General features: G+C 47.9%; 2 protein-coding genes across 3 annotated transcripts; both read left to right on the top strand.

Annotated features, from left to right (window-relative positions):
• The first annotated feature begins 1,631 nt into the window (after positions 1-1,631).
• On the top strand, positions 1,632-19,636 carry nploc4 (NPL4 homolog, ubiquitin recognition factor). Its single transcript, XM_080541520.1, has 17 exons — positions 1,632-1,759; positions 3,232-3,312; positions 6,966-7,075; positions 7,839-8,069; positions 9,416-9,464; positions 9,651-9,745; positions 9,857-9,980; positions 11,898-12,077; positions 12,424-12,510; positions 12,640-12,711; positions 12,900-13,026; positions 13,195-13,355; positions 14,080-14,151; positions 15,764-15,856; positions 16,215-16,337; positions 17,326-17,428; positions 18,019-19,636. The coding sequence occupies exons 1-17, from the start codon at positions 1,745-1,747 to the stop codon at positions 18,180-18,182; spliced, it is 1,887 nt and encodes a 628-aa protein (XP_080397646.1). The 5' UTR covers positions 1,632-1,744; the 3' UTR covers positions 18,183-19,636.
• A 3,303-nt stretch (positions 19,637-22,939) lies between these two features.
• LOC308167316 (uncharacterized protein) lies at positions 22,940-25,435 on the top strand. Of its 2 annotated transcripts, XM_080541716.1 has the most exons (4): positions 22,940-23,050; positions 24,139-24,268; positions 24,769-25,052; positions 25,357-25,435. In XM_080541716.1, the coding sequence occupies exons 1-3, from the start codon at positions 22,954-22,956 to the stop codon at positions 25,040-25,042; spliced, it is 501 nt and encodes a 166-aa protein (XP_080397842.1). In that variant the 5' UTR covers positions 22,940-22,953; the 3' UTR covers positions 25,043-25,052; positions 25,357-25,435. The 2 variants fall into 2 exon arrangements, with proteins under 2 accessions (XP_080397842.1, XP_080397841.1); XM_080541715.1 differs by lacking the exon at positions 25,357-25,435 and having other exon boundaries at positions 24,769-25,186.
• The last annotated feature ends 1,713 nt before the right edge of the window (positions 25,436-27,148 follow it).

Genomic DNA, 27,148 nt, shown 5'->3' with positions numbered 1-27,148 from the left:
CAGTCTTGCACATAACTGCACATTACACACTTATAATGAGGCATACAGTATTTGCTACTGAATCCGTTGTCTATCTTGTCTCATTTCAGTGAGAGTGACCATGCTGGAAATGAATTAAAGGACCTTGTGTTGTGCAATGACAGGCCTTTACCGACAGTGGACGATTGGTTTTGATGAAGGGCAACAAAATAACTGCCACAACACAAAAGCCACCATCAAGAAGGCACAACAGCGGCTATACATCCTGAGAGTCCTCAGGAAGGAACACAGCAAGCAGGAGATACTGGTGACCTTCTACCGCGGCGCAGTGGAGAGCATCCTCACCTACGGCATCTGCAACTGGTTCTCCAGCTGCACAACCGCGGAGAGAAATGCGCTACAGAGAGTCGTGAGAACAGCCCAGAAGATCACCGGCGCCCCCCTCCCCTCTCTGGAAGAGCTGTACAACACACGCTGTCTCAGGAAGGCCTCCAAGATCTCCAGGGACCCAACCCACCCTGGGTACGAACACTTTACCCGGCTGCCCTCGAAAAGGCGGTTCAGGACCATGGCCGCAAGGACAAACAGACTGAAGAACAGCTTCTACCCCAGGGCCGTCCAGGCCCTGAACACAGCAAAGACCTAGGTTCTGGGCCCTGGACAGTCTGGACGGATTGATGGCAGCTGCTGGACTGAAAAAATCAGGTGTAGTGCTGAGGCACAAATATGTACATTTCAAGCCTGCAAACTGCGACACTTTAAATAAATGTGCAATAACACTATGTGCAATATGACAACCCTAGTCGTCTATCTGTACAGTATAGTATAGTGGATAGTGTACATAGCCTTTATTTATGTAAACCAGCTCCTTCCCTTCTTGTTTTTTTTTCTTTCCTAACACCAGGGGAGCCACCCCCCCTAAATTTCGTTGTTTGGTACCTGTACTGTAGCAATGACAATAAAGACCATTCATTCATTCATCATTCATTCATTCATTCATAACTGGGCAATATTTCAGGGCAATGACTGAAGATGTTAGTCACTTGTCATGAATAACAAGCGAGTGATGTTTTGTACCTATGGTGCAAAACAAGATTTTTGAAATGAATTACATTTTAAATACAGAAATACCTCATGTACATAAGTATTCAGAAACTTTGCTATGACACTCTTAAAATCATCAACAAATCACTTATAAATCATAAGTTGAATTGAGTATAATAGTGCATGTCATTTTGGAATTAATATCTTTGTTTATAGGGTCTCTGATTTGCATAGGAATCAATTACACACTGTGTGGATCAGGTTGAGCAACAAACTGAGCAAATGGGGACAGTGTGTGTCCAAGGCACATTTTGTTCTTGTGACGAGTCCTGGAATATAGCCCTGATGAACAAGCAAGTGTGATAAAGAGTGGGGTGTAGTTGCCCTTGGTCTTGGGTCAGTTTTGTATTGTCAAACGAACTGTTATAGTTATATAACTCTAGTGTTATAATTAGGGGAATGCAGCAGGGGCAATAATTCAAGCCGGCCATCCCAACCCGGAACGATGTGTTTCATAGCGATGGTTGTTTCCCTCGGGATGAACTGAGGAGACAACACGGCGATGACACGGACGGACTTGTTAGCCTGTGACACGCGGTGTTTGAGTTGTGCGATGGAGTTTCGTTGACTCCAGATCCTGTCAGTACATTTTGTAATCGCTGAAACCGTTGTTACTCTTGTTACTCGGTGAGACGCAGAGGGAGCAAGGCACCCGAGCGCCATGGCGGAAAATATTGTAAGTATGACAACAGCTTGAATTGCTGATAAAGAGCTGAGGATTTGAGCCTAGTGAACGTCAGCTACCTGTGTCTGTGCGGAGTGATGAGGCAGCAGAATCAGCCTGTTAGCCTGTTAGCTCTGTTAGCCTGTTACCCTGTTAGCTCTGTTAGCCTGTTAGCTCCGCGTTAGCAGCAGAATGAGCCTGTTAGCCTGTTAGCTCCGCGTTAGCAGCAGAATCAGCCTGTTAGCCTGTTAGCTCCGCGTTAGCAGCGCAGAACGACAGGGCCTCGGTAGCATAGCTAGGTAGCATAGCTAGGTAGCATGGCTAGGTAGCATGGCTAGGTAGCGGTGGCTCAGTTGCTAGCTCACTGTTAGCTGAGTCAGAAGACAGAAAGAAGGCAGTGCAGAGGGTGGTTGAGTGGACATTGTATTATCTTTCCTTGTGTGTCATATCTGAGCAGAGTTCTCATAACATCTGTGTTGGTTGTGATAAACGCGTGGCTGCTGGGCTGAGCTGTCAGATGGTCTGGCTGACAAAGGGACGTGGAGGTCTGGTGACTTTGTGCCAGACGATCAGGCTAACCTGGCATTACAACACAGCTGCTGCTTCCAAACCCCAAACCCCTCAACATATGTACATCTAAAAGCTAAATAACCTTTAATGTTTCGCAGCTGCAGTTGTACAATTAAACACAAACACTTCTATCAATGTAATGTGTTGTATCCATAAACTATTGTCTTGTGTTTTGATCTATTTTACTTCTTATGTTTGCTTTTATTCATTGTCATTTGTATGTTCTTACTACTCTGCTCCTCTTGCTGTGTGTTTAATGCTGTATGTATGTAAATTACTTTGAATCCCCTGACAGCTGGGGCTCATTTAGTTCATATATGTCCTTTTACTCTTTAGCTCATATTGAAAGTTATATAGGTGATATAGACCAAAGTCAACGTTCTGTCATGTTAGCTAGCTTACATAAACTACTGACTTGTTAGTGAACTGCAGTTAATGTTGTTAGGCTAGCTGGTTACTCATGACTTGCAAAACTACTTAAGCCAGCTAGTAAATAAAGCTGTCATCATGAATGCACTGGCAACACTCAACACTTATGTCACTCTCGTATGTTTAATGCACCTTGTGAAGGTGTGTGGTGAATAATGACTGTCATTAGCTATGCGTATGGCAGGTGCCAGTCCCCACCCCCCTCCTCCCTCTCCCACACACACCCACATTTTATTTTATTTTTGCACCGTCACGGACCTGGCATGCACAATGTGACAGGTGTAGCAGAGAACAATCGAGTTTCCATTAGTACCCCCAGTGTTAGTCAGTTTGCTGTCAGCGGGGGGGGGGGGCAAGAAATGTCAGCCAGTTTTGGCTTTATCAAATCAGCGTGCTAACCTTTGAGGTTCACTTTTAAACAAAGCCTTCTTACAAGAGCTGGTTTGTGTAGAGCGTGATTTGTACTTTCATTTTCCACTTTACAGATCATCCGGGTTCAGTCTCCGGATGGGATGAAGAAAATCCCCTCCACCAAGAGGGAGACAGCAGCTGCTTTCATCAAGAAGGTATGATGATGATGATGATGATGATGATGATGATGTGGGCATAAATAACACAAAAATGGTGGAGAGTTACAGACAACAAAAACAAAAGAATCACACCCTCCTTCCCTTTGCTCGCTAACCTAAATACATCACTCCATCTCCTGTCAGACTCTACAATCAGAGAGGGAGGTAGCCTAGGGGTTAGAGAGGCCGGCCAGCAATCGGTAGGTCATTGGTTTGATCCCCACCCCAGGAGGGAGCCGGATGTGAGCTGGTGACTGGAGGGTTGCTGGCATCATATCTAAGGTGCCGACCACTGCTGTTGTGCCCTTGAGCAAGGCACTTAACCCCTAACTGCTCCAGGGGCGCCGAAGATGGCTGACCCTGTGCCCTGAGCCCAGAGCTCTGTTCTCCCTGGGGGGAGACGTGTGCATGAACTACATTTGGTTGTCTCAGTACTTGTGCTCTGTTCAATGACGATAAAGTTTAATTTGATCTTAATTCAAACATCACGCTGCTTTTTCTGTGGCTATTCTTGGACCATACTCAACAACAGCACATTCATTCTTTCTGTCATGCCATATTTCTATATGCCCAGTGGAGAGCTAGAGAGAGAGAGAGTGAGTGAGCGAGAGTGAGCGAGAGTGAGTGAGTGGGTGAGAGTGAGTGAGTGGGTGAGAGTGAGTGAGTGAGTGAGAGTGAGTGAGTGAGAGTGAGTGAGCGAGAGTGAGTGAGAGTGAGCGAGAGAGAGCAAGAGAGAGAGTGAGTGGGTGAGAGTGAGTGAGCGAGCGAGAGTGAGTGAGAGTGAGCGAGAGTGAGTGAGAGTGAGCGAGAGAGAGCAAGAGAGAGAGTGAGTGAGCGAGCGAGAGTGAGTGTGCGAGAGTGAGTGTGAGTGAGCGAGCGAGAGTGAGTGTGAGCGAGAGTGAGTGAGAGTGAGTGAGAGTGAGTGAGAGTGAGTGAGAGTGAGTGAGAGTGAGTGAGAGTGAGTGAGAGTGAGTGAGAGTGAGAGTGAGTGAGAGTGAGTGAGAGTGAGTGAGAGTGAGTGAGAGTGAGCGAGAGTGAGCGAGAGTGAGCGAGAGTGAGCGAGAGAGCGTGAGAGAGAGAGAGCGAGAGAGAGACAGACAGACAGCCACCCAGTATGGTGTGGCTGGCCCAGCAGAGAGCTGTGTGTGTGTGTGTGTGTGTGTGTGTGTGTGTGGAGAGAGACAGCCAGCCAGCCGGGGGCAATGTCTTCGAACGGTGGTTATAAATATCTCCACCAACCACAGCAGCAGCTCGCCAGGTACCCAGGGATAGAAGATCCCGTGGGAGGACCACCCAGTAAAGGCTGTCCGCTCGCTTATCGTAGCATCCTGGTCCCCTGTGGCTCAGTTGGAAGAGCACTGCACTAACAACGCTTAGGTTGTGGGTTCTCTTCCCGCTGGGAACACTATATTTAGGCCTGCTGAAAAATGAATGTGCTCACTGCGATGTAAGTCGCTTTGGATAAAAGCGTCAGCGACATGGCATATATTATTATTATTATTATTATTGTATTGTATTAGCATTGTGTTGCTAACCAATTTCAGCTAGGCCAAATTGCATTTGGATGAAATGGATATCTGAAACCGAATGTCTCACTGGCTATGCATAGGGAGGAACACTGAAATACTGGGTCTTGGTTTCTCTCTGGCGCAATTGGGCCCCTTACAGATGTCGTTATGTCGGGGGTCAATGAGATAAGTAGGAGCAGTATTTCCCACAGGATTTAATTAATGGGAAACACTGTGGGAGGTGAATTCCCACTCACAGTCGGACGCTGAAACCCGGTAGAAGAGGAGTGTTGCCGCAGCGCTGAGCCCCATTAAATATTCATGTGTTTCTGTTAAAGCAGGACTGTGCCACGGATCAGAGGAGAGAGAGTTCCTCCGTCTCCGTCTGAGGGGGAGATGGGGAGAGACGAGGGAAGAGACAGGGGGAGACAGGAAGACATGGGACTGAGGCACTGTGAGCCATATAGACAGAGAGACAGGTGGTCAGGGAGACGCAGGCATACAGAGAGACAGACGGGCGGATAGAGAGACAGACAGGCGGACAGAGACAGATGTACGTACAGACAGGCAGACAGAAACAGACATACAAAGAGATGGGGGTACAGAGGCAGGCAGACAGACATACAGGCTTACAGAGACAGACAGACAGACAGACAGGAAGGTAGGTAGGCAGGTAGGCAGAGAGAGAGAGAGAGGGAGGGTGAAAATAGGGAATAGGGTGTAATTTGTTGTTGCTCAGTAAAGTCAAATTTAGCAGGCTAGACTTGAGACCGATGTCTCTCTGACATGAATGATATCCAGTAGACAGTGTTTCCCACAGGAGACTGTGAGACTGGTGGGTAGACCACGTATAAACGTTATTATTATTATTTTTTACGAATGTTTTGTTCGTTATGAAACGGGCCGCCACACTCTCGGTAATTAAAGGGGAAACGCTGCAGTAGGCCCTGGAGTGCACGGTGTCGTGTCTGGATAGAATATTTATGTCTTCTTCCTCAAGCACATCTGCAGGCTTGTGCCTCTTGAATTTTGGATGAACAGAATCAGGGAGGTATTCCATTGACGTCGCTAAAGGACAATCCAGACTTATTTTGATAAATCTTACCAGATTTACAAAGAAATCAACAACAACTCTCGCGAGACTTTACTCAAATAAGCCTGGATTTTCCTTTAGCAACGTTGATGGAATACCCCCCCAGCTCCGACAGGGTTGACCTTCAATGGCTGACCTTCAACGTGTGTCAATGCAGAGGAACTGAGCCTACCACACTCGGTCGATAACGCTGCTGACAAAAAGCCCTGTGTCAATGACACTGATGATGTCACCCTCCATGGAGGTGTTTGGCAGTATGGTTCCAACGCCTGGAAATAATGGAGCCATACTTCGGTGGTGGTGGTGGTTGTTGTTTTTGTTGTTCTTGTTGTTGTTGTGGCGAAGCCTATGTCAGAGTTGGTTTTGTTTGTGAGTCTGGGATATGATGAGGTGGTATCCGACTGTGTTGTGGAACGCTGTCTCTCCTTTTGTCCTTTCTCTGTCTCTCTGTCTCTATTTGTCTATCTCTCTCTCTCTGTCTCTATATGCCTCTGTCTCTCTCTCTCTGTCGCTCTCTGTCTCTATTTGCCTCTGTCTTTCTCTCTCTCTGTCTCTCTCCCTCTCTCTGTTTCTCTCTCTCTGTCTCTGTGTGTACAGTTCTACCCAGAGTGCTCCAAACAGCTCAGATTGGCTCCCTCTGTGATAATGACCTTACAGCTGACAGCTCTTCTCTCTATGGTGCCAGGCTGTTTGATGAACCTTTGACAGGTTCATTGGCACCGAGTGTTTTTGTGGAGTGTAGATTTTCTTCGCGTGGGCACACACACACTCACACTCTTCATTGGCACATTTACAGTACATTCACTTTGATGTGATGACTCGTGGTAAAAGCAGTGTTCAAGGTGGCATGAAATCTTCATAACCAGCCAGATTGGTATGCTATTTAACATTATTTTAGAATACCCCCCCCCAACACACACACACACACCAGCACTCTGTAGAGTTCTCATTCATGACGGTCTTGCTCAAAGACAGCCAGCTGGGTATAAGCACCTACATTCTCAATCCTCTCACAGCATATATCTCTCTCTCTCTTTTCTCTCTCTCAGGTGGGCAAAGAGTTTGGCTTCAACGCCAACGGCTTCTCCATCTACCAGAATCGTAACAAGACGGGAGAGATCCAGTCACAGAGCAAGACTCTGGGCCTGCTGAAGATCAAGTGAGCGTGGGACCCCTGGCCTGGCTCTGTGCTACACCACAGACAGGCTTGATGACATGTACTTGTTACTCATATACCCTCCTCTCACATTGCCTGTGTTCATGTTGATTTCCTTATACTGGACATTCTCTCTTCCCCTCTCTTTCTTTCTCTCTCTCTCCCTCCCTCCCTCTCTTTCTCTCCCCACCCTCCCCCCTCTCTTTCTCTCTCCCTCCCTCCCTCTCTTTCTCTCCCCACCCTCCCCCCTCTCTCCCTCCGTCTCTCACCCTCCCTCCCTCTTTTTCTCTCTTTCCTTTTATCTTCCCTCCCCTCCTCTCTGTCTCTCCCTCCCTCCCTCTTTCTCTCTCTCCTTCTCTTTCTCCTCCTTCTCTCTCTCTCCCTCCATCCCTCCTTCTCTCTGTCTCTCTCTACCTCCCTTTCCTTTTCTCTCCCCTCCTTTTCTCCCCCTCTCTCCCCCCCTCTCTCACTCTCCCTCCTTCCCTCTCTCTCCCCACCCCCCTCTCTCTCTCTCTCTTTCCTTCTCTTTCTTCTCCTTCTCCCCTCTCTCTTTCCCTCCCTCCCTCTTTCTCTCTTTCCTTCTCTCTCCCCTCCTTTTCCTTGTCCCCTCCCTTCCTTCTTCCTCTCTCTCTCTCTCTCCCTTCCTTCCCCCTCTCTTCCTCTCTCTCTCTCCCTCCTTCTTCCTCTCCCTCTTTCTCTCTCTTTCCTTCTCTCTCCCTTCTCTCTCTCTCTCCCCCTCTCTCTCTCCCTCCCTCTCTCTCTCCAGACATGGAGACATGATCTACCTGTATCCCTCGGGTCTCCCTGGTATCTCAGGCGAGGTCATGGACGTCGCTACGCCTCACTCTTCATCATCACTACCCTCCACATCCTCCTCCTCCTCATCGTCCATGTCCATGTCCCGCTCCCACTCGACGCCCCAGGTCCCGGAGGACGAGATCGACCAGTACCTGGCCAAGCAAGACGGCAAGATCTACAGGAACAAAGACCCACAGCTGTAAGACGGGGGGCGCCTTTAATTCTGTCTCCCAAACACCCCCCCCCCCCCCCATATGGATTTAAATCTCAAACTGCCAAAGAGTTCCGAACATTCACCACCTAGAGTGCTAAAGTGTTTTATGTGGTATTTACCTAGCAACAATACGTTTTGTTTGTTGTTGATTGAAATAGCCGTATTTCAAAACGAAGCGTCATCATTTTTGGTGAATAAAGTCACCCGTGTGTTGTTGACCATTTGGGCGACTTTATTCCCACCTTTCGGCACTGAATGAGTTAAAGCTAAGTTACGGCGTGGGGGTAAGCCAGGGTCGGAGCAGTCTCCTCCTCCACACATCCCTCCCTTTTAAACCCATACCAGGGTTCCTCCCAGGACGCCTGAGCAGCGTGGCGCTGGGTTGCGTCATCAAAACAAATTTATTTCAAAACGCGCCAAAAACACCAGCTAAAACGTTGAATCCACTGAGGAACATCATACGGTAACGCTTTCACTTTCACTGTTAACAAGCGCCACTCTGACATCCTCTGAGGAGAACCCTGCAGGTGACATCCTCTGAGGAGAACCCTGCAGGTGACAGCCTCTGAGGAGAACCCTGCAGGTGACATCCTCTGAGGAGAAACCTGCAGGTGACATCCTCTGAGGAGAACCCTGCAGGTGACAGCCTCTGAGGAGAACCCTGCAGGTGACAGCCTCTGAGGAGAACCCTGCAGGTGACAGCCTCTGAGGAGAACCCTGCAGGTGACAGCCTCTGAGGAGAAACCTGCAGGTGACATCCTCTGAGGAGAACCCTGCAGGTGACAGCCTCTGAGGAGAACCCTGCAGGTGACAGCCTCTGAGGAGAAACCTGCAGGTGACAGCCTCTGAGGAGAACCCTGCAGGTGACATCCTCTGAGGAGAACCCTGCAGGCGACAGCCTCTGAGGAGAACCCTGCAGGTGACATCCTCTGAGGAGAACCCTGCAGGTGACAGCCTCTGAGGAGAACCCTGCAGGTGACATCCTCTGAGGAGAACCCTGCAGGTGACAGCCTCTGAGGAGAACCCTGCAGGCGACAGCCTCTGAGGAGAACCCTGCAGGTGGGGGATGGAACAACTTCAGAGAGGCGGGTGGAGCATCGGGACGCCACAACAGACTCCTCCTATATATTAATGTATGCCATGTAGCTGATGCTTTTAGCCAAGTCGTTGAGCCCACGTTCAGTTGTTTGCGTTGATTTGAAGCCACAACCTAACTTAGTGCCCTGCTCTACCAACTGCTGCTGTAGCTGTTGTTGTTTTTGTTGTTGTTGTTGTTGTGAAACGTACGTCAGTCAGGCCAGTGGGTTGACGGAGCTCTTCCCCTGTCCCAGGTGTCGACACGGCTCGATGGGGAAGTGTGTCCACTGTGTCCCTCTAGAGGTAAGAGTCTGCTGCTCTGTGTCTGTGGCTGGTTTAACAGTCACTCGATGATGATGATGATGATGGTGATGATGGTGCGTCTGCAGGGTTCGGCTACATGGGTGACTGTGAGACTGTAAGGTTAATAGTTTGTGATAATCTGAGACTGTGAGGTTAATAGTTTGTGATGTCATATCTGTGCGCCAGCCTTTTGACGAGGACTACCTGAACCACCTCGACCCGCCCGTCAAACACATGTCATTCCACGCCTACATCCGCAAGCAGATGGGAGGAGCCGACAAGTGAGTGGCACCAGACGTGTGTGTGTGTGTGCGTGTGTGTGTGTGTGCGCTGAGAGAGACAGCCGTCCTTGAGGTTGGCGTGCCTTCCCTAACCGTCTCCCCCCCACGCAGAGGGAAGTTCGTGGCCCTGGAGAACATCAGCTGTAAGATCAAGTCGGGCTGCGAGGGTCACCCCCCCTGGCCAGAGGGCATCTGCACTAAGTGCCAGCCCAGCGCCATCACCCTCAACAGACAGGTACTTTAACCTTTACACCATGACCTTTAACCTTTACACCATGACCTTTAACCTTTACACCATGACCTTTAACCTTTACACCATGACCTTTAACCTTTACACCATGACCTTTAACCTTTACACCATGACCTTTAACCTTTACACCAGGACCTTTAACCTTTACCCTTTACACCGTGACCTTTAACCTTTACACCAGGACCTTTACCCTTTACACCATGACCTTTAACTTTTACACCAGGACCTTTAACCTTTACACCATGACCTTTAACCTTTACACCATGACCTTTACCCTTTACACTAGGGGTGTAACGGATTACCTAACTCACGGATCGGATCGTGTCACGGTTTTTGAGTCACGGATCGGATAATTTTTCCGGGGTTGCAGCAGTGAATCACTGGGCTCTTTAAAGCAGACAAATAAACATGTTTTATGCCACTTTTAACTAAATAAAGTGAAACCTGGTATGAAAAAAATGCCGACATTATCAGAAGTTGTCATGCTACCTTTTTCGTGCCTCCCGTCAACACACCAGGGTGATGTCGCGGCAAATGTGTGGCCATGCTTGTACGACTTTCTCGTTGCACATTACTTACACACCGTAACTTTTTTAGCGACCACACTTCGTCCGTCATTGTTATAATTGACAGAGAAGCCAAAGTGCTCCCATACATGGGATTTAAATGACGAGGGAGGCATTTCGAGTTCTTCTCTGCCGGCAACATTACCAGCACTACTCTACTCGCCATGATACACCTGGGCCGCGTTCGTAAATTTGCTCTCAGAGCGTCGGAGAGCACACTGGGTCAGACATCATAAAGGGACCAATTCATTTGATTGGACAAGAGGCGTTCCATGAATGCTGATCAGATTCCAGAGCGAATTTACGAATGCATCCTTGTTGTTGTGGATTCCCAGCTTCACGTGTAGTGAGCAAACAACAGATCTTTTTTTTCTGTTGCATTATCAACCTATCATTGCGCTTTAGAGTAAAACAAAGCACGCAACTGTTGCGTCTATCTTTTCATGGCAACTCTACATTGTGATTTACAAGGGATATTAAGTAATATAATTACTTGGTTACATTTTGCAAGTGATCCGCAGACCGCAGTACACATGCATGCCGAACCGCGGGGGGCGATCCGTACGGATCACCCCTACTTTACACCATGACCTTTAACCTTTACCCTTTACACCATGACCTTTAACCTTTACCCTTTATACCAGGACCTTTAACGTTTACACCATGACCTTTAAACCTTTACACCAGGACCTTTAACCTTTACACCATGACCTTTACCCTTTACACCAGGACCTTTAATTTTTATTTATTATTTTATTTAACCTTTATTTAACCAGGCAAACATGTAAGAACAAATTCTTATTTACAAATGCAGCCTGTAACGTTTACACCATGACCTTTAATCTTTATACCATGACCTTTAACCTTTACCCTTTACACCATAACCTTTAACCTATACACCCAGGTCCTTTAACCTTTACACCATGACCTTTAACCTATACACCCAGGTCCTTTAACCTTTACACCATGACCTTTAACCTATACACCCAGGTCCTTTAACCTATACACCATGACCTTTAACCTATACACCCAGGTTCTTTAACCTTTACACCATGACCTTTAACCTATACACCCAGGTCCTTTAACCTTTACACCATGACCTTTAACCTTTACACCAGGACCTAACGTTTAAACCCAGAACCTCTACTCACGCCCTACCTCTACTACTACCTCTCTATCTCTTCTCTACTCTATATCTCTACTCCTTCTATCTCTACTTCATCTCCATGGGAAAATGTCTCGTATGATTTAGCCTGATAGGTCATATCACATTCGTAGCGTTGGTGATGCTGATTCTCCCATCCCCCGCCCTCCCCACCTCCCTCCCCCACCACAGAAGTACAGACACGTGGACAACATCATGTTTGAGAACCACACCATAGCCGACCGCTTCCTGGACTTCTGGAGGAAGACGGGCAGCCAGAGGATGGGCTACCTGTACGGCAGGTACACGGAGCACAAGGACATCCCCCTGGGCATCCGTGCCGAGGTGGCCGCCATCTACGAGCCCCCACAGGTGAGGCTCCTCCCCCTGAGGGGAGACCCGTCACAGCACCTCGCTCGGGGAGGGCGCAGTAAGGTCGTTTAGCCACCGGGGGCCAGTATGCTCTTTGAGTTACAGATGGGGTTTCTGTGGTGTGAATAAGAGCTGTAGGCACATTTTTAAATAACAGACCAGTGTGTTAATGTCTATCATATTATTTGCACTTCTGAAAGTAAGTGTGTGTGTGTGTGTGTGTGTGTGTGTGTTGCTTATTATGAATTGTATATTAGAGAGAGAGAGATCTTTAGTTTCTTGTTTCCTCTACCGCTGTTGAAGAGGTGTGTTTTTAGCTGACCGCATGACCTCTGACCCCCTGCAGATCGCCACCCAGAACAGCCTGGAGCTGGTGGAGGACCCCAAAGCCGCGGCCGTGGAGGAGATCGCCGCCAAGCTGGGCCTATGCAAGGTGACCCTAACCCCCTAACCCTTCACCCTCACGCCTCTTTACACTCCTGGCTGGCTGCCTGGACCCAGATTAAGACTCAGGTCAGCTGACTGACTGCCTGCCTGTTCCCTCTGTGCTGTGTCTGTGTAGGTGGGGTGGATCTTCACTGACCTGCTCTCTGAGGACACCAGGATAGGGACTGTCAAATACACCAGGAATAAGGTGAGAACGAACGAACACACACACACAGGTCCACACTGAGACTGAGCCTATAGAGAGGTCGGGATCACACTTTGAACCGGTGACATCTTCATCACAGTTTGGCGGAGTGACCAATCATCACACAGCTTCAAACGCTGGAACTCTGTGACTTATGTACCGGTATGCGTTAATTTCCACTTCCTGTGTAGGACTCGTACTTCCTGAGTGCGGAGGAGTGCATCACGGCCGGCCACTTCCAGAACCAGGAGTCCAACCCCTGCAGACTCTCCCCCGACGGACATTTTGGCTCCAAGTTCTTCTCAGTGGTGGCCACAGGTACGGCTGGGACTGCCTGAGGCTCACCTGAGATGGATTTACTTTGTTTGCATTACTGTGTGTGTGTGTGTGTGTGTGTACGTACACGTGTGTTAGTATTTCTGTAGAGTCTGTGTCCTTCGGGGTCCTGATATCTCTCTCTTTCCGCCCACCCCCCCTCTCTACCAGGTGGTCCAGACAACCAGGTTCATTTTGAGGGTTACCAGGTGTCTAACCAGTGCATGGCCCTGGTGCGGGACGAGTGTCTGCTGCCCTGCAGGGACGCCCCGGAGCTGGGCTACGCTAAAGAGTCCAGCACGGAGCAGTACGTCCCAGACGTCTTCTACAAGGTACCGTACACACCGGGCCGAGGGGGGGGGGGGGGGGGGGGGAGTGGCTGTGGGGGTCTGTACCCTTGTACCCCTATACCGTGACTCACTACGTGGGTAAGGGTAGGTTAGCTACCGTAGTTTCTGGAACAGTTCTGTCGTGTGTAACTGAAGCCACACACACTCACCCTTGACTGACACACACACACAGACACCAAACTCACACACCCCCTTCACTGACACACACACACACACACACCAAACTCCCTGGGACACTCCCTTTATCGCTCACGGACGTTCAGTGCATTTGTCTAGAAGTATTTCTGGAGAATGACATTTTTACCTGGTGGGTTAATCAGTTATGGAGCCAGTCCCAGCCTGCCCAACGCTCCATCAGTGCGGACCTGAGGCTTGTGTTGAGGAGTCTGGGGTGTTACCTCACAACGGACTGACAAGGGTGTGTGTGAGTGCGAGTGTGCACTCCAGGGTGGGATATCTGTCCAAGAAGGACAGGATGACAGATTGAATGCGGCCCACGTTCACTCCCCCTGCCCCCCCCCCCGCCCTCCCCACGCCCAGGGCATCAACAACCTCCTCCATCACAGCTGACAAGCCTAGTGTTACTGCAGAGGGAGGGAGGGAGGGATGGACGGACTGACTGACGGACACAGTTAGTTCTGCCTATTGAAGGTGATGACATCACACGCTCTCTGACACTGATGGTGTTCTCTTCCTTCTTCAACAGGACAAAGACAAGTTTGGCAACGACATCACATATCTAGCCCGGCCCCTGCCTGTGGAGTACCTCATCATCGATGTGAGTATGATCTGAAAAGTGTGTGTGTATGTGTGTATGTGTGTATGTGTGTATGTGTGTATGTGTGTATGTGTGTATGTGTGTATGTGTGTATGTGTGTATGTGTGTGTGTGTGTGTGTGTGTGTGTGTGTGTGTGTGTGTGTGTGTGTGTGTGTGTGTGTGTGTGTGTGTGCGTGTGTGTGTGTGCGTGTGTGTGTGTGCGTGTGTGCGTGTTAAAAGGAGGAGAAGTGTGTTATGGTCTGATGGATGTTGTGCACCCTCGGGGGCTGACAGTAAGCCTCTCTCTGTCAACATCACTGTCAGAGTCGCCACGCTTTCCAACAACAGCAACAACATGTGTTTACACGTCCGGCTTTGGAAGCGTTCCTTCACCGCTTCCTTTATGACGAGCAGCAGGATGACCAGCCTGGAGCTGTGTCCTGATGAGGTCACAGGCTTTGGAGTTCTTCCCCTCTCCACTATTAACACTCCTGCTCGGACCATGCCAAGACCATGTGGCAAAGCACCATAACTCCACCAACTACACCTATAGGTGCTATCCAATGGGCCAGTGATGATGATGATGATGATGATGATGATAAAGAATATTCAATATAAACAAAAAGATCAAGGGGGATAACAAGCTGACTGGCAGCTGTCTGGGAACAGTTGTTGTGTTATATTATCAGCAGTATGTTATATCCCTCTGGTGTACTTATGGTATATCAGAAGTATGTTATATCCCTCTGGTGTACTTATGGTATATCAGAAGTATGTTATATCCCTCTGGTGTACTTATGGTATATCAGAAGTATGTTATATCCCTCTGGTGTACTTATGGTATATCAGAAGTATGTTATATCCCTCTGGTGTACTTATGGTATATCAGAAGTATGTTATATCCCTCTGGTGTACTTATGGTATATCAGAAGTATGTTATATCCCTCTGGTGTACTTATGGTATATCAGAAGTATGTTATATTCCTGGGATCACTTGTTATGTTATATCAGAAGTATATAATATCCCTCTGGTGTAGCTTTCCGTTGACATCAACTTCCTTGGCTCTCTGTGCCTTGTGATGTAATAGTGGGCGGAGCTCCAAGAGTTTCCTGCTCCTTTGTTTAGTTATCCCCATCGGAGGACCTAAGTACTTAGTTGTATACGTTTTAACAGTTATTACAAATATATTGTATCTACTAGGTACTTTTTTAATATATGCACTCACAAAGCACTTTATTGGGGACACCTGTACACCGTGTCCCGTTCTATCACATCCCATAGGTGTGGGGGAATGTTTTCTTGGCACACTTTGGTGCCGTTAATACCAGTCAAGTCTCATGATTCACAGCTTGAAAGTGCACCTGAACAATCTGCTGGAATTGCGTGATGCAATCATGTCATCATGGACCTGAATCTCAAAGGAATGTTTCCAACATCTTGTTGGAATCAATGCAGTGAAGAATTGAGGCTCTTTTGAGAGCAAAGGGCGGCACCTACCTAGTATTACTATAGTAATATCTATAATCCTAATAAAGAGTTCGGTGAGCGTATATATCTATAAAAACAGCAAAAAGAGGTCCTCGCTCCTTCCGAACTCTGACTCTTCTCTTTCTTCTGCATCCCCCCTCTAGATCACCACCACGTTCCCCAAGGACCCCCAGTACACCTTCTCCTCCACACAACGCTTCCCCATAGAGAACCGCGACATCCTGGGAGAAACACAGGTACCGTGTTTCTCTCTCTCACACACACACACAAGCGTATCCTGTCTCACACACACACGCACACACACACAGGTAACCCGTCACACGCACACACACACACACACACTTATAGAGGTACCCGTTGTAAATGCGTGCAAGACACCCAGCTGTCTTTGTTCCCTGAGCTCCAGCCTTTCATGCTTTACTGGTCATGCTGTCTGTCTGTCTGTCTGTCAGTCTGTCTCTGTCACGGGGCTCAGTAGACACATCTCTGCAGGGTTCCACCCTGACTGATCAGCCAGGTGGCTGGGGGGGGGTCATAGGAAGGAAGTTATCGGCCTGTTTTGATCATATTGTGTGTGTGTGTGTGTGTGTGTAGGACTTCCACAGTTTAGCCACGTACCTGTCCCAGTGCACCCCCACCACCAGTGGGTTCCTGGACGTGGTGTCTGATTTCCACCTGCTGCTGTTCCTGGTCACCAACGAGGTCATGCCCCTCAGAGTGAGTTCCCCTAGGACACACACACACACACACACACACACACACACTCTCTCTCTCTCTCTCTCTCTCCCGCACACACACTGCATCACTGTATCCCATTCTCACATACACACACTCTGTATCACTCTCTTTCACTCACTCACACACACACACACACACACGCGCGCGCTCGCCCAGTCTCTCACGCACGCACGCACGCATGCACGCACACAGACACACACTCTGTATCCCTGGACGCGTCTCCCTCACACACACACACACACACACACACACACACACACCCGAAACTCTTTGTTTTCTGTTGTCCTACTGCAAGTAAGCAGCAGATCATTGCCATGTGTTTCCACCAGTATGGAAGTGGTTAGTGTCACCTCCAGGTCTCTGTTCCTCCTCACATCTCTCCCTGTTCTCATTACGCCTCGCAAACTTCTAACGTTACCTCAGAAAAACACGCAGAAATGTTTTCCCTGTTTTTGATTTTTTTTGGGTTACCTTGGCAACGATAAAACCCTTTTCACGGTATGTTATGTGATGTAATGTTCTTTTCATTTGCCCTGATGGGTCGTGTAATGAACACAAGGTGTGTGTGGGAGGGGGGTTTAGAGGCGCCCTGCCTGTCCCCCCCCCCCCCCCCCCCCTTGACCATAACCCCCTCTATGATGTCACCACATAGGGATCTGAGGCCCACAGAGAGCTGGCTGGCTCTGGTTAGGATAGATTAGATTCAACCTTTGTCATTGCACAGAGTCCAATGAAATGTATTTTTCTGCTCTAGGCACAGGGTCAGCCATAGCCAGGGCCCCTGGAGCAATTAGGGGCTAAGTGTCTTGCTCAAGGGCACAATGGCAGTGGTAGGCACATTAGATATGATGCCAGCCTTTCTATTTATTGACTTAACGAAGGCCATGTTTGATGCGTTGGTCCGTCTGGCCATTTGGGCTCTGGGTGTGTTTTCTCACGGCTCCCCCCCCCCCCCCCCCCACCCCAGGACAGCATCGGGCTCCTGCTGGAGGCCGTGAAGACCTCCAACGAGGAGCTGGCCCAGACCTGGAAGAAGGCTGAACAGTGGGCCACCATCGAGCAGCTGTGCAGTAAGTCTCCCCCCTGTCACCCTGTCCCCCTGTCCTCCTCCCTGTCTCCCCTGTCACCCTGTCCCCCGTTCCCCTGTCACCCTGTCCCCCTGTCCTCCTCCCTGTCTCCCCTGTCACCCTGTCCCCCCTGTCACCCTGTCCCCTGTCCCCCGTCACCCTGTCCTCCAGGCCTGTCCTCCTCCCTGTCTCCCCTGTCACCCTGTCCCCCCTCTCACCCTGTCTCCCCTGTCACCCTGTCCCCTCTGTCCTCCAGGCCTGTCCTCCTCCCTGTCCCCCCTCTCACCCTGTCCCCCCTCTCACACTGTCCCCCCTCTCACCCTGTCCTCCAGGCCTGTCGTCCCTCTCACCCTGTCCTCCCTGTCACCCTGTCCTCCAGGCCTGTCCACCCTGTCCCCCTGTCCTCCCTGTCACCCCTAGGCTTAATCTGTGTCTGGGAAACCACCCCTAAATCTGTTAAATTAAAACAAATATTTGTTTATATATATACATACATACACACACAGTATACGATTTGAACTTATCTGATGTTTGATATGCAGTATTGATGCAAAGTGTCTTCACTCTATCTCTCCCCCCCCCCCCCCACCCAGTTACGGTGGGCGGCCAGCCGCCAGGCCCCCAGGAGTACGGGGCGACGGGCGGGGGCGCCTCTGCGTCGGCGTCCTCCTCAGCCATGTGGTCCTGCCTCCACTGCACCTTCATGAACCAGCCCGGCACCGAGCTCTGCGAGATGTGCAGCCTGCCTCGGGGCTAAAGCCCATCTGAGGCCCCCCCGGCCCCTATACCCCGGCCCCTACACACACCTCTCTGCCCCGCTGCCTATCTTCTTGAACCGCCGGTCCCTCCTATCCAGCCCGGCCTCTTTCGCACGCCCCGCTGACATCATCGCACCGGGATCAGCTGCGACATCGGGTGTCTGTATCCTCCTCTTTTGCCACCACCCACCGTGCCCCCCCCCACCCTCCCTCTACCCCCCCCCCCCCTCACAGACTTCTTCGGGGGGGTCATATCAAAACGCAGACGACATGCACTCGTTTACACCAAAACCCAGTGATGTAAAACTGATGACTGTGCGGTCACCCCCACCCCCCCCCCCCTCTCTCTCTTTCTCTGTCTCTGTCCGAGCCAGCCACGGACACGTTTAGGTAAAGCACTTTGGTGACGCTCCCTCTCCCCCCCACCGAGTTTAACCTCCTTCAATTCTCCTTCTAATAAACGTCGCTGTGACTCAGGACAACAGCAAAGAATGACTCTACAATTTGGACGTTCCTTCTCACACCAGTGCCCCTCTCTCTCTCTCTCTCACTCTCTCTCTGTCACTCCCTCTCTCTCTCTCTCACTCTCTCTCTCTCTCACTCCCCCTCTCTCTCACTCCCCCTCTCTCTCTCTCTCTCTCTCTCACTCCCCCTCTCTCTCTCACTCTCTCACACAACTCTTTTTGGAAACCTGTTGATGTGTAAATATAGACATTTTTGAGGAGTGATTCTGTTATTTAATTTGCAGGTGAAGCTTTTCTTTTCTTTTCTTTTTTGATCGTCGCTATATATGGTTACATTGGGACTTTTCTTTCTTTTAATTGAATCTCAATTTGGTCCTGTTCTGCTGCCATTTTTTTCGACCTCCTTTACAGTTAAATTCCCACATGTTTTTATGAGAATTTGAAAATAAGAGTGTGTCATTAGGAATTAGGTTTTTAGATCCAGACCGATCACGTCGGTCACATCATGTTCCTCCCAGACCTGCGCAGGTGCGATTGATGAGTTCTCAGTGACCCAGGCTCCCCCCCAGGGCTATTTATGCCCTGTTGGATTGATGCCCTGTCTCAATGTGTGGTTCACATGATCCTGTTATTAATGAAGCCATGGCCTTTGGCTTGGGAGACCAGAATTAGAATTCCAACTGACATACTTTGGTATTCCGTTATCTTTGCTAATGTTGTTCTCCAGTGGAAGTTCGGGTACTGTACACCCACCTTACAATGTTGAAATGGCACTGTGTTACCTTTGCAATGCTTACTGGGCTCGGCTAGCGATGTCTGCCTGTCTGTTTCTCTCCCTCACACTCGGAGAATGGGTTTCCTCAGACGGGTCTCTATGGATTACCGCCATGTTGCCTTCAAAGACTTTGGCTCCAGGAATGCCCGAGGTCACAGGTCAATATTGGGGCAGATAAAGATGGAGCGTGCGTTTCATCAGTTCAATGTGCTGTGCACCTGGGAAGGGGGGAGCGAGGGAGGAAGAGAGAGAGAGAGTCGGTGGGGGGGGGGGGTGAAGACCTGGATGTGTTTTCTGGTTATAGACCACCAAAATCTCCCACTACACGAAAGCAGCTGTGAACTGAGCTCATTCCCATGGGAGTCATCTGGAGACACACACACTACTGCCCACATCTGCCACAAATGTTTCCTTACGTCTCATTTTTCAGAACTAACTTCTCCAAAACAGGTAATTCAAGTACAGTATGGTATGACTGAGTTGGCTCATAGACAAGCACTTATTCTGGGGTACCTCTTTGTCACCACCGGGGGGGTTGTGGGCCCCTTCACCTGAGCGGCTGACTGAGCTGATATATGACATAATTATGCTTGAAATAAAAGTCCTCAAACCTCCTACACCTCTAGTTATGATGGCATTTTGATTTAACTCACCAACTGCCAAAGAATTCCGTAACACTCACCACCTAGAGTGCCAAGTCTTCTATGTGGTGTTTACCTAGCAACAACACTTTGATTGGCTAAAATAAAATGAAGCATCGTCATTGATGCGTTTTTGGTGAATCAAGTCACCCTTGGCACTCTAGAATGTTGACCATCTGGGCGACTTTATTCACCCTCGGCACTGAATGAGTTAAGCTGGTTTGATTTGACAGTTCCACCCTGTCAGACGTTTACCTCAACTGTTTCCCAGCCTTCCCATATCCTGAAGAGGTGATTTGCTCGCTGATGTAGCAAAAAGCCCAAGCGACTGGGCCAGACACTTGAAGTTTCCCTCCATTTTGGGGGCCTGCTATTGGGGGGGGGGGGGGACTGTCTTTTTCAGTTGAGAGGGGAAGTGGGGTGGTCACATTGGTTGCAAATTATGCTATTTATGAGACGTGTGCTTTTTTTGTAAGAGCTTGAGAGTAATAATTCCATTGAAGAAGTGAGTATATATTTTTTAGTTGTAGATTGATTTGCGAATGGTTGAAAAGGTTGTTTTGCCCATTTCTATCCCCCCTTGCCCCCCCCCACCTCCCCTGTGTGACTTCTTGAGAACGATGATGTCATGATAAAGGATGGAAGAGCATTATTTCCCGACTTCCCACTCTGAGCTCAAGTTCTATGCTGTAGACTTGGATTTGAATTTTCGATTACAGAAATATCAGTAAATCAATAAAAAAAAAAAAAATCCTATCAATGGTGTCTGTTTTGTTGACCTGCCATGAAAACAAAAATACAGATGTTGCCTAACTACATTTCTTGTTTGTTTTTCTGAATTGCACATTTAAGATGGTTTCGCCTCATAGCAGAAGTAGCAGAGGCTACACACCACAAACTGTCCCCTTTTTGACTTAAGGTGGTTGCCTGGTTCTTGTCCCCTTTCTGTTTTCTTCCTTCGGGCGGTGGTAGCCTAGAGGTTAGAGAGGCCGGCTAGCAATCGGAAGGTCGCGTGTTCGAATCCCCGCCTCAGGAGAGAGCTGCTGGTGACTGGAGGGTTGCTGGCATCATATCTCAGGTACCTAATTGCTCCACGGGCGCTGACTATGGCTGACCCTGTGCCTAGAGCAAAACATGTTTTGTTGTACTCTGTGCAATGACAAAAGGGTTGAATCTAATCAATTCTTCTTGACTGGACCCCAGGTACCGGAGCTGTGTTCTTGACTGGACCCCTAGTAAAGGAGCTGTGTTCTTTTGGAGGTTTTCACTTTGAAGTGAGTAGAGACCATAATAATGATGGTTAACTTAATTCTGTCCTCCATGAGTACCGAGGAAAGCGCTATACAGAATAAACACATGATTAATTATTGTTATTTTTATTATTATTACTTGTGTGGTCCTTAAGCAGCTGTTTCTACCTTGCCGTTGCTTTTTAACAACATCTCTGGTCTTCACCTTCACTGTTATTCCGAGACCCATAATGTTAATGTCCAATGTCATTGCAGCGCCTTTCAAAAGCCACATCTGGGCAGGATATAAACTCTCCTCGCACCGATAATAAAAACGTCCACACCATGTCCCTGCACCTGCTTTCAATCCAGTCCACTGTGACGCACGCCTGCTTCTGCCTCGCCTGTCTGGATGGTTCTGGTTAGGAGGGTCCAGTGTTGTGTTATGGCTGATCTTCACAGACACCACGGTCCCTCCGCGGATCCAGATGGACCGCAGATGAAGTCTAGGAATGCTGAGAGGTGGAGAAGAGCTTTCACATCAAACACATGCCACCCTAGCCCCCAATGGACCACCCCCCCCCCCCGCTCCCAATGTTAACCTCAGCTCCTTCTACACACCTGTGTGGGGGGGGGGGGGGGGGTAGTAATGTGGGGTGGAGGGTTCTGAGGAGGAAGAGGCCAGGTGTACCCTAAAGAGATTGATCTTTAGTCTATGGCGGACGATACACTCTTATACTCTTACACAATGCAACTGTTCCCTCGAAGTGAGAACTTCGTTTATCCGTGGGGTTTCGACATGGGGTCAATAATAATTAATAATTTTGCCATTTAGCAGATGCTTTTAATCCAAAGCGATTTACAATTACGAATTACAGGGACATTCCCCCTGGAGTAACTGAGGGCTAAGTGCCTTACTCAAGGGCACACTAGTAGTGGTGTGGTTTCAGGCGGGATTTGAACTCACAACCTTCCGAACTCAAGGGCACACTAGTAGTGGTGTGGTTTCAGGCGGGATTTGAACTCACAACCTTCCGATCACAAGTCCAACTCACTATCCACTAGACCACCACTACCCCAGGTCAAGTTGGCGTTCATGCATGATGAGCAAGGGGAGGAATTCTGGGGAATGTGAGTGACCTGCTGACTTCTGCAGCGGATAACTATTAGTCTTATTTGTCATGGGCCATCGAGCAGGTCAGGGGTCACGTCAAACCCATCCACTTCCCTTATGTTCAAGTTAATCCGATTTGGGCTCTGAATTGTGTGTGTGCGTGTGTCTGTGTGTCTGCATGTAACAGTGGAGACTCGGACACACCCGCTTACACAAGCAACAAGGGGTTGAGCTGAGGGGCCATGCAGTATAAAAGCAGGTTCTGCTCTTCTCTCTCACAGAAGTGTGTTTCAGTACCGCAGTGGGATTATCACATCTTGTATTCCTGATCTAGTGCAGCAGGTATGTATTCTACAGGGCGAGTATGAGGACATTTAATATTTTTGGCAAAGGAAGGATCTTTGCAGCTGTATGGAAAAAAAGTGATTGCTAAATCAATCATTATGATAACGTTATCCTTTGCACATGCGTGTGGATACAGTGCCTTCTGCCAATGCTAATGTGCTTGTCTTCACGTCGGTGCCTGTGTGTGTTTGGTGAGGTGAGGATGAAGAGTGTGGTGACTCTGCTGTGCCTGGTGGCGGCGTGTGTGGGGCAGAAGAGGAGGACGCAGCCAGACACGGCATGGGACTACAGGTCTGAGGGTGAGAGACGGACCCCTGTAATGCCATGACATTAGCTAGTCTTCCTGGGGTCTGACACAAAAAACATATATTGTATACATACATACATAATAAGTGACATGAGTGACTTTATTCACCAAAAATGCATAAAGGATGATGCTTCTTTTTATACCCAGTCAAAGTTTTGTTGCTAGGTGAATGCCGCATAAAACACATGGTGTGTTTTATACTGAGGCTGTGTTCGAAATGGCATACTAGCATACTACTCATACTAGATATGACGTAGATTTGAGTATGCGAGTGCGTTCACACTGTACAGTATGCAACATTTGAATATGCGAGAGATCTAGTATAGGTACTAGTGTCGATGCAATCGATGCATGCTATTCCTACTCAACATCCCCAAAATGCACTGCAGGTCTCTTCAGTCTCGTCAAACTGCGTCACACAAACTCGTCATACAGCTGTTGTTTACAATGGTCCAAGAGCCTGGAGACCAAAAGCTCGCAATAAATATTGTTTTTTGCACAGATTTGTGTGTGCAGTTGCTGCTTTTCTGCACTCTATTTGATACTTGACTACGTCATCATGATTACAAAGATGCCACTTCCAAATGTGTTCGTCTTACACACGTTCACCTAGTATTTGACTGCCTGTAGCCCAGTCACGAATGGTAGCATCAGATGGAACAAGTTGGGTTGTATTGTGCTTGCTGTAGCAAGCCCACAATGTTATTGCTCATATATATTTATTTTAATCCTGTTCTTTTACCAACTGCTAAGACAACAATACATTAAGCTAGTTACTTTAGCTAGCTAAAGTTATTGGCCCCCAAATCATTTTACAACTTGTTTAGCTATTATGTTACGATGTTTCTGTCGAAGGTATCTAAGCAACGTAATGTAGCTAGCGAACAAGAAGTGGGAAAAAAAACATCCGATCAGATATATAAACAGGTTATTTTGATAAACTGCACACATTTTGGGACTATATATGCTTAGTTTCTCGCCTGAAAACATATTAAAAATACTATTAGTCCTACAGTAGGACACAAAAGAAATGTGCAAGAGATTCACTTTTCTATACTCTTTTCTCCATCCCTCCTGCAGCAGAGAAAGTGAACACCAGAGGATGCGCCAACCTCACCCTGGTGTTGGACAACTGGAAGTTTGCCATCATGACCCAAGTCAAAGACCTGCTTCTCAATGACCACAGCACTGTGCTGCCAGACTACGCCAGGTGGGTACATCGGGTCTGCCTGGACCTGTCAGGTAATCTGGGACATTGGGTAATGTGGAACACCTAAGCTCCAGTGGTGTGTTTATTTCCTGTTCTAATCAAATCTAGTCAACAGGACCTTTTCTATAGGTTTAGCATGGATGTCTGAAATTTCAAGTAGATTTTGAGCAGAAAATAAACACACAGGTGTCCCACATGTCCCAAATATCTTGTCTTTAAATATTGTTTTATAGTTTTTGTGTGTACATTTTCCTGTCAATGACATGTCGTTGCTGGAAAAAACAACCAAAGTTCCCGTAAGAGAAAAATAAAGTTATTAATTGTTCTCTAGAGGACACAAACAACATATAAACCATTTCACAGTTTCAAAAAGGCCCAGATTAAATTAAGCCATGAGAAGAATATTCCTTAATCTAGGAATATCTTATTATAATCTTATTTTTGCTAAATCTTTTTCACTCTCCCCTCCCCTTGTCTTCTTCCACCGCCCCGTTCTCCAGGATCTCTCCTCTGTCAGATGCGCTGGGAGACCTGTACAATGAGTTCAACGCCCTGAAGGAGCGTCTGGGGGAGCTGACCAACAAGTTTGAGGGGGTGGAGGCCTTCGTGGATGACGTGAGGGCCGGGAGAAGTCCTGCGCCCCCCAGAGCAGAGCGCCCCCCGGTGGCTGAGGAGGAGAACACCGCCCTGGCCGGGCAGGGCGTCAGACCGCAGGGACGCAGGAACCGCGTCTTGGTCCGAAGAGTCAAGAAACCAGAGGGGTCTCAGGCCTAGGACTTGTCCGGTACGCTCTGCTACTTCGGACTGATGTTCTCCAAAACACGTTAAAGGGTGTTGTAGAAAGCGCATTTCATGCAAAAGTAGTGACATTTGTACTATATTTTTTCTGCCTGTTTCTAATTTCTCTGAGGGTGTTACTCTCCCCCACTCATATTAGGAGTTGTAAATATTTTGTTCTTAATATGTTTCTTGCTTTCTTTCATATTTTTTACATCATATAATATTATCAAATATTATATGATTATAATCATATCATATTATTTTACCTTTGGTGCTTTCCAACTCTTTGGTGCCTGGACTACCGCTAGATGGCGCCACTTGACCTTCCAGGACCTTCCACAAACAGCTCTGTGAATGACTAACTAACTAACGTCACCTCTCACACACACACCACGCAATCATATTATTTTACCTTTGGTGCTTTCCAACTCTTTGGTGCCTGGACTACCGCTAGATGGCGCCACAATGACTCCAATGACAATCTCATCTGACTCATCTGAAGATGTTTTTGTTGTAAGGGTTAAAAACATCAGGCGTCTTTGTGAAGACTTCACAATGTTTTAGATGATACGACTATTAAATATGTTATTTTCATCTGATGTTTGTTTCCTTTGTGTATGTTGAACTATTGAAAATACAACTTTCACAACGACATCTATTCAGGCTCTCTTCATGTTCATGATGTTGATATAATTTGTTTGCGGTACCTTTTCTCTCAATGGGTTTAATCTATCGACGGCCTGCCTCACAAGGTCTCACTTCATCCAAAACGCACAGAGATGCGTTTAGTAAGAAATGAAACCCGAAAGGTTAAGAATGGGGGAGAGTCAAAAAATCACATTGTAGATGTCTAAACGCAGATTATTCTTAATAAGTCTTAATATTATTAATAGGTAATTTCTCGATGAATTATGTACATTTCAAAAACGTGAAAACTCAAATCATAATTAATGACAGAAAGTCAAAGAGGGTCTATTTTTTTGTGTCAAACAAAGAGTTGTACTTGGGTACAGAAGTAGAACAGGGTCCTGCCACTACAGAGGACATATCACAGTATGATTGGCTGTGATGACATAACACATTATGATTGGTTGCAGAGCCGTAAACGTGATGACGTAACACATTATGATTGGCTGCAGAGCTGTAAACGGAAGCCATCTGAGTTACAGGAGCGGGCTAGTTCGCTAATGTTAGCAAATAATGTCAGTGTGAACCCAACCCCAACCCTAACCCTAACACTAACCTTAACCTTAACCCTAACGACATTAGCAAACTAGCCCGCTCCTGTAACCCAAATGGCTTCCGTTTACAGCTCTGCAGCCAATCATAATGTGTAACGTCATCACAGCCAATCATACTGTGATACGTTATAATGTGTAACGTTATCACAGCCAATCATACTGTGATACGTCATCTGTAGTGACAGGACCCTGTCCTACTTCTGTACCTGTCCCCCTTCTGTACCCACACCGCCATCTGCTGGTCGATTGTTGACAACACAATTTTCATTGTTTTAATTCAGTCGATTACAAGGGCCTGCTATATTGGCCGTGATGATGGCGTCCTCTTGTGTCCATCAGTTAGTATTGCAGTGCATTTCTGTACATTAAGTATCCAATAGATTGTTTGGATCTCAAATCATTTCAAGGATTTTTTTTTGTCTTCTTCTCTCCTCGTCTCCTTGTCTCCTTGTCTCCTAGTCTCCTCATCTCCTAGTCTCCTCATCTCCTTGTCTCCTCATCTCCTTGTCTCCTAGTCTCCTAGTCTCATCATCTCCTTGTCTGCTTGTCTTCTCATCTCCAAGTTGCCTCCTAGTCTCCTAGTCTCTTCCTCCTATTCTCTCTGCTTCCTAGTCTCTGCCTCCTAGACTCCTACCCTCCTCATCAGAGGCGGATTTAGGATTGTAGGAGATCCGGGGCTTAGCCCAGAGGGAGAATATAATGTGCGCGCAGAGCGCGCCGGAAAAATTCGCCTTCAACCTTCAACTTACCACCACCTTAAAGCGGACAAAAGGCTGTATTACAAAATAGACAGTAAACACACACACACACACACACACACACACACACACACACACACGTCAGTCACCATCATTTATAT

Source organism: Nansenia antarctica (assembly GCF_963989245.1).
Source record: "Nansenia antarctica genome assembly, chromosome: 11".
Lineage (NCBI taxonomy): Eukaryota > Metazoa > Chordata > Actinopteri > Argentiniformes > Microstomatidae > Nansenia > Nansenia antarctica.
Note: the sequence above shows the minus strand (reverse complement) of the source record. Positions and strands in the feature narration are given on the sequence as shown.